Source organism: Fragaria vesca, linkage group LG6 (assembly GCF_000184155.1).
Source record: "Fragaria vesca subsp. vesca linkage group LG6, FraVesHawaii_1.0, whole genome shotgun sequence".
Taxonomy (NCBI): Eukaryota; Viridiplantae; Streptophyta; class Magnoliopsida; order Rosales; family Rosaceae; genus Fragaria; species Fragaria vesca.
The window spans coordinates 6,668,761-6,676,990 of NC_020496.1; the positions used below are offsets into that span (position 1 = coordinate 6,668,761).

Genomic DNA, 8,230 nt, shown 5'->3' on the forward strand with positions numbered 1-8,230 from the left:
AAGGCAACGACAAATGTATTGCTAAAGGGGATTTGAATTCAAACAGGGGAATTCAAACTAATGATACACAAATACCAAAAGCATTTAGACATGTATACATATAGACCCAATAGATTAGGACAGATACACCAAGAGATATCATCTGATCTAGGAGGACAAGCAAAGCTGCCATTCTCAGTGAAAAACATGAGATGCATATGCATAAACTACCTGATGTACATGAGATATTGGCAGATCTTCATTCTTCACTTGTGATATCCTTACCATCAGGATATGTAGAATTCTCAGTGAAAAGCATCAGATGCATATGCACCAGTTACCTAGGACACATGTGATATTGTCAAGTCTTCATTCTTCACTTGTGATATCCTTACCATCAGGATATATAAAATAGCTTGTGTCCTGTATTTTGATCATAAAAGGGATAGCCAACAATCTTTATACCAACAGACATTTCCACCGTTCTGCAGGTAAACTATGCATGGTCTCACGCTTTGTGATACCTGACCACATGTGACGGTGTGGGCCGGTACCGGTGCACGAGCAACCACCAGGCACATGAGGACCACGAAGGCCAACCTAGAACTTGTCATGGATGTGTCGGTAGGGAAGGCCGGACCTAGCTAGTTTATACTGTTTCTGGATTTATGCCTAACTTGTGATACTGGTATGCCATGTCGAACATTTGGTACTGGTGGTTTCATAAATGAAAATGTTAAAACGTGGGAATGTGAAAGAGTGACACGAAATAGGATTGTATCAGTTGGGAGCTAGCTAACTCGGCGCTATAGATTGAATTCTGTTAATTATACTTGTTGTTTAGCACCTTAGGTAATATAGATGACTAGAAATGTTTGTCTCCACCGTCTGTATTTTTTCACAGAACAATTGAATCTGATTATATGTCCTTAAGGTGTGAGATTGAATCTGATTTTAGTTTGAGTTACAACTTACAACTGAGATCGAGTTAAACTTTAAAAAACAATGGATAAAATTAAGTTTGAGACTTTGAGGTGAGATATAATTGAGTCAGATAACACATTGTTTTTTAACAAACTACTGTTTAATTTTAATTACGATTGTTACTACAACAAAGTATAATGAAAATCCCATTCTTGATTATAGCCTATGAATTACAAGTGAGATTGAGTTATACTATGATTTGAGGTACTAGCTAGCTGGAAGACAAAACGAGTACACATTTTAAAAGCTTTTTGTTGATCGACTGCTTAAAGCCATTCATTATCTCAAACACAAAGTGCAACTGGAACGAGATGGAAAGCTAGCTTGTCTGAAGTCTAAGCAAAGAAATAAAGCAGAGAGCCTAATCCAAATTTCAAATTTGTAGTATTATAAATAAACGAGTACATTACATGGATCATAACTTCAGAAGTTCATAACCTAGTAGATTATGGAGTAACTTTTGGTAATACTATCACTGTGGACGTGATCACCCACACTTTATTTAACGCTCGATACTATCACTTCAAGGGAAGTTTACTTTCCATCGATTTAGCTCTTCACTTCACGCTGCATCACCAAAAGAAGAAAACCATGAAATTAGCTCCGGTGTTCCGTTTGAGAAAAACACGTACAACATAAAAACTAAAAGCAATTGCCAATTCGATCGAGAAGAATATGATCGAGTGTACTTACGCAGCGCAGTTGGTGGAGGTGCTGATCTTGTACGGAACGCTAACCCCACACTTGCCTGGAAGCCCAGCTGCAAGGCTAGGGTTGAGTCCTTTGATGGCACCGGAGGCCTGTTTGAGGCAATTGCAGGTGGCCTGGCGGTCAGCAGTGGTCTTAGCCGCGCTGTTAAGGGATCTAATTCCGTTGCAGCAAGCGGCAGGGACAGCGCCGCCACTCTTCACGTAGTTTACGCAAGGTGAAATGCTACTCGCTACTTGGCCGCAGGTGATGGCTTGGGCTATGGGCAAAGCAACAACAATGCACAAGAGAGCGACCAAAGAAAGCTTCATAGCAGTAGAGCTAGCCATATTGCAGTCTTAGCTAGGATGATGAGCTTGGAATATATGGGTATGTAATGACTTGTTTTTGAGAGCTCGAGTGAGTAGTGAAGGTAACCCGGATGGGGATTATATAGGGAAGGGGATGGGGTGAGTCTCTAACTAAGTTTCCTTACTCCTTGGGTCGATCACATCAATATCATCACTTAATAGTTATTAGTTTTGTTGATGAAAATGCCACATGTTTTAATTTTAAACCATTAGAAACTTCTGGACCACGTACAAGTTCAATTTCAGTGTTAGAGTTATATGACTTTCAGCATTTTTTTTTGTTAGAAACTGGTAAAAATAGTATCTAAATTACGTTTGCATGCACTATAACTTGTTATCTTCTTCTTCTTTCTTCTTCTTCTTCATGAAATTGAAAATACTTTCTCCAACATAGAAAATGAATTCTCTTTCTGTTAGGAATAACGAGAATAATTGTAAGCAGAGAATGCATTTTCCTTCATCAATAGTGAAACATCGAACAATAAGGTTAGTGTGATATATCTATCAAATTATAAATGTCATTACTCAAAGTGTGTACGTGTAGGAGGAGTTGGGAGGTAGTTAGGTGGCAGTTGTGCTCGATTTAATGCTTTGGTACTGTATAACTTTGGTTTTTAGATATAGTTGAGCACGTCCCTTCACAATAAAATGGCAATATATATGATATCCTATTGAAGGAACAACCTCGATCGTTATATTTCAACCCCCTTCTTGAAAAATATACACATATGCAAACCGACTAAATAATTTCAACTAATGGACAAATTAATTGAAGAAGTATGAACTTTGAACTACTGAAAATCTACTACTTGTTGGAGACAACTAAGAGCAACCAAATAGAAGGTCGATAAGGATTCGTTATAGAAAATATGTAAACGGAATAAAAAATTATGCAACCATCTATCTTAACATATATATATATATATATATATATATAGGATTTTTCTCAGCTACAAACGTCTGCACCAATGGTTTTGGTGCGGATTTTCATTTTTGCACCACTTTTCAATCGAATTTCCTCATCTCCACCGTCTACTATCTAGATAATATTGTGTAGATCATCTCTGCAAAATTTCAGCCAATTTAATAATCGTTAAGGCCCTCAAAATTGTGTCTTTATGTTATAAACATGAACGGTTCATGTTTGACAGAATTCAGTCCGTCTATTTGTTTTTCGAGTTTGAGGGCCTTAACGATTACCAAATTGGTTGAAATTTTACAAAGATGATCTAAACAATATTATCTAGATAATAGACGGTGGAGATGAGGAAATTCGATCGAAAAGTGGTGCAAAAATGAAAATCCGCACCAAAACCATTGGTGCGGACGTTTGTAGCCAAGAAGCCCTGTGTGTGTATATATATATATATAGGCCGGATATGAAGCGGACGTCCGCACCGGCCTTAAAGTGCGGACGTCTGTCCGTTCTCCACCCTCCGACGCCGGCGACGACGTGCCTCCACCACAAAAGACTCCAGCAGCGTCCCCGACCACTTTCCCTCCCCGGCGAGTCCGTTCTTTTCTAGTTTTCTAGCGAGATCACCCAAAACTTCAAACAAAGTCGATCTCGCCGGAAAACTGAAAAAAACGGACTCGCCGGGGAGGGAAAGTGGTCGAGGACACTGCTGAAGTCTTCTGGAGTGGAGGTGCGCTGTCGCCGGTGCCGGAGGGTGGAGAACAGACGGACGTCCGCACTTTAAGCCGAGTGCGGATGTCCGCTTCTCATCCTCTATATATATAAACATTCGACAATTAACTACGATTTCTAATCAGTGACAGACTCAAAGATTAAAGTTGGGGTGTCACTATATGTTATTAAGTATTAACCTAAGCATGAACTCATTTGAATCAACTTACAAAGAGACATATATACAAGCCAAATTGTGGGGTGTCATGGCCCCTTTTGGTCTTCAAATAGCTCTGCCAATACTTCTGATTCAAATTACTGTATCATAACTGAACTTTGCAACGGACAACATAACACATAATCGAGTAGCAGACAATTGTAAGCGAGCAACAATGACTTATGGATTTATGGGAAGCAGATCTGTTGATTCGTAACCGAAGAAGAAATTTCTTGGGTTTGTTGTTACAATTTGGGGGAAGTAAATGAATTGGGGAACAAAATTAATTTTGGATGAGATGATCAGAATAATCAGACCGATGCTAAAGAATGTTGTAAATATTATAATATATGTGGATGTCCTTGTAAATACTCATTAGTTATGTCCTTAAGATGTAAATCATACTCCTATATAAAGGAGCCTAATGAGAATGAAAGTGACACTTCTTCCTCCTCCTACATTTTGTTCTTCTCTTTTTTCTCTATCTCATTCTTAGTTTATAACACGTTATCAGCACGATTTCGCTCATTTGTTCCATAAACTCCATAACGATCTATGAGATATTGGTGCAACTTTTGTTGCTTATTATCCATACTCACGATCTATGAGTTCACTTCTATTTTGATTATATCTTGTCTACATATATACTTTGTTTATATTACTTAATTCTATGTTTACAATTGCTTATATTAGTGAGCCTGAAGTTTCGTTAATAATTCTCAAATATGGAATTTTTGAGATTATGAACCTGAAGTTCAAATATTATAGTAGACTTGCAATTCTAATTGTTTGCATAAACCTGAAGTTTTGTGCATGTACATGTGATCCATTGTTCACAAAATTCGAACCTGAAGTTTCGATATTGATATTACTTTCATATGAACATGAAGTTTTAAACAACATAATTAGATCCATGATGATCGATGTGGTCTTGAAAAAGAGTCTGAAGGACATGTATCTAACGGTGAGATATCCGCTTGAGTTTTGCCAAACATCGGTTGATCAGTTACCAAGAGCATGATATGAATGGATGCTTTTGCGCCTTCTAATATGGATCATGATATGGCTATAGTTATGGCTTAACCATTTTCGGCCCATTGACGCATGTCCTATAATTTAGTGGCAATTTACAAAGCCCTTTTTGAATGGCAATAAGACCAAAATTAATCATATTAATCAGTCTCTTGAGAAATCTGAGCCATGAGTGGATGTCACTTCACCTAAGTTGACAATGTTTTTGTGGCTATATTGAAATGTTAAAGACATGATCAATGGGGGTGTTCTTAACACCGATTAATATTAAGCCTATCATAATGGAATTTTGGACACCGAGTTATTGTGATTGATATGAGTGCCTTCAATTAAGGTTATTATACGAGTGCATATGGTTAATTTTCTTCCCAATAAGTGCACATAAATATTTTTCAGGTCATTAATCTAGCAATCAAATGTCATTGTTCACAATTATATGCACCATTTACAAGCATTTATATATACCAAATTTCAGTTATTAATAACATGGAAATTCATCGGTTTCTTTATGCGGTTTTTCCCATTAACAGCCCAAAACATCATCATTCTTAGGTTTTGAATTATATGTATATTAATTACATTTTATTGGTTTCATTACCTAGCCTGGATGGATGTTTCCATAATAAGTAGTAGTTTTGGAATTTTATGACCATTGATAACCTCTATTTATTGTTTTATCAATTCAGGTCTAGTAATTGGTTTTTTACAGCCTTTTTGTTGTGGTATTAGTCTTTCATGAAACTTATTGTTTTCATAATATCAGATTTATTAAAGGGACTAAGGTATGTATTTTCCCATTTCATTATTTGCATGAATTTAATCTATTCATTTCACGACATTCTTCGTTTTATGAATTCCGAGAGAATTACAGTGAACTCCATAATTGAAACTTGAAGCCTCTTTATCCAACTACAGAGGGCCTGAAGTTCCTCACGAGTATTTTATGAATTCCGAGAGAATTACAGTGAACTCCATAATTGAGACATGAAGCCTCTTTATCTAACTATAGAGGGCCTGAAGTTCCTCTCGAGTAATATGATAAATGGGGAGATGTAGGGTATCATAGTAACACTATGGACATAAATGAAGGACATAAAAGGTGTTCTCCAGTGACCATGTTTCTCGGTCCTTTGTAGGCCGAGACTTCCTCGCTTTATACTTGAGTGGAAAGATTAAAGGTTATGATAGAAAAAGGGCACATATATTGTTTTCTTTCCTCTGCCGGTTGCATCTTTTGTGATGTTGTCCAGAGTATCTGACCATTGGCAAGATGTTTTTGCTAGAAATCTGACTACCGGCAGTTTTTTTTCTGATCACTCATCTTATTGAAAGATGGTCCTTATGCATATTTATGAGAATTGGAGGAAACACGTAGCTATTTAAGCTCTGCATGTACCCATTGCAAATACACTCATTGTGCATGTCATGAGAATATGACTAATTCGGCCCACATATATTAAAGAAACAATATCATGGTATGAGATTATGAAATTCAAGTATGTTTTATTTTTCTTAACCTTATTCGGTTTTATAATTAAAATTGATCGAAACCTGGAGTTTCTTGATCAAACTATATGAGGGCCTGAAGTTCTTTGAAAGTGATATTGTCAAATTATTGAAATGAAGTTTCTCAAAACTTATGTAATCAACAAGGACCAGAAGCTCCTTAGAGCTATACAATATGGTTTTCTTGTGATCCACAATTATATGAGAGCATGAAGCTCCAATTTATTTTGATACAATGTTATTGTGAAATTAGAGGAGAGAAACAAGATTATCATATTCGTGAAGGTAACTAGACCAGAAGTTCTTGTACTTTTTCACCAATAGAACTATATGTTTCCATTCTCAGATTTTACTTATCCTTGTTCCTTACCATTTTAGAGTTTGTTAATTATTTTCCTCTTCTAAATTTTATTGTTACTCATACGGGCCAGCAACTTTATAGCACGAACGTATGAATTTCAAATGTCATGTTTTTGAACCAGAAGTTCAAATTACTGAATTATAGAACATAAGAATTCCAGATAACGTGTAAATTAAAAGCTCAAGCCCGAACCTGAGTATGTAAATTAAATTAGTGAACTTGAAGTTTCAGTTCAGTTATCTGGAACCTGAAGTTTCCGGCACCAAATTTATTTGAACTAGAAGTTCAACATATGAAATCTGAGTACTTGAAGTTCTAACATTATAAATTTGAACTTGAAGATTCGATTACACATATGATTGATGGCTCCGGAATAGCACATAATATCCCCTCTTTACAAGAAGTGGCTTCAATATGGTTCCAAAATATGTATTGAGATCCCACATCGCCCGAAGGAGGGGAGAAGATGTGTTGCAAACATACCTCCCCATAGTGAGACTAATTTTGGGTTGGCAATTCAAGCACAAAATTGTAAAGCGAGCGAGATCCAAAATGGACAGTATCTCGCTATGTCGCCTATTACGTGTGTTAAATTCTATAATATATTGAGACACATAATGTCATGAACCAGAAGTTCATTGAACCAAATTAATTATTTTGGCATGACTAGTTATATCATATTTTACCTACAGTGTTGTTTGAAATTAGTAACAACTTTTGATGCCTGTTAGCTAACGCTACTCATAGCAAATTGTTTATTTGCTGCATATTTTTTTGTTGGTTTGTCACTTTAATGAGACACTTCTCTTGTTATGAAAGGGATAAAGATTGTTCCTGAAGAACAACATGAATTATTGTGGAATATTTACCTATTGTCTCATTTTGAGCTTGAGGAATATCACAGCTAGTGACTTAATAAAAACTATTGATGACAAAATTATATGCTAGCGGAAGAAGATTTACTTGAGTAAAATCTTTGAGACCAACCATATTAACAAAAATAACATTGCCCTGTTTGATTTGTGGGAAGAATGAGAATCTAAGTGACATGGTTCTTTTAACGTGAATGTCATTAAAAATGTCCGAGTTCCTAATATGGCGGCTACAATATTACACATACAAAAGTTAAAAGTACACTATCAGAGGATGATATCTTGGTGGTACAATTATACATCAATATGGTTGATACTCATGAATTTAATATTTTTTGACCTTAAACTTGGTTTGGGTTTGCCACCAGCCAATAGACATCTTTACTCGAAAGTAAGTGATATACATTTAAATGCATTTTTATGCATGGTCAAAATAAGACAGTGTTTCCGCCGTTAGGGGGAGAGAAAAGACTACTGTCATTTGAATAACGGCGTGAATTTGGAGTGGAATGTATCCACTAGGTCTAAAATTTTAAGCTCCTGAAAATGGAAGATTATACATGTCCTATAATGTTTTATGATATTATGAATATA

The 8,230-nt window shown here is 36.1% G+C and overlaps 1 protein-coding gene across 1 annotated transcript; it reads right to left on the bottom strand.

The window, feature by feature from the left end:
- Positions 1-1,217: 1,217 nt before the first annotated feature.
- Positions 1,218-2,076, bottom strand: LOC101306061 (non-specific lipid-transfer protein 1-like). The gene is made up of 2 exons (XM_004302576.1): positions 1,657-2,076; positions 1,218-1,530 (listed from the first exon to the last, which is right to left on the bottom strand). The coding sequence occupies exons 1-2, from the start codon at positions 1,998-2,000 to the stop codon at positions 1,521-1,523; spliced, it is 354 nt and encodes a 117-aa protein (XP_004302624.1). The 5' UTR covers positions 2,001-2,076; the 3' UTR covers positions 1,218-1,520.
- Positions 2,077-8,230: the final 6,154 nt, after the last annotated feature.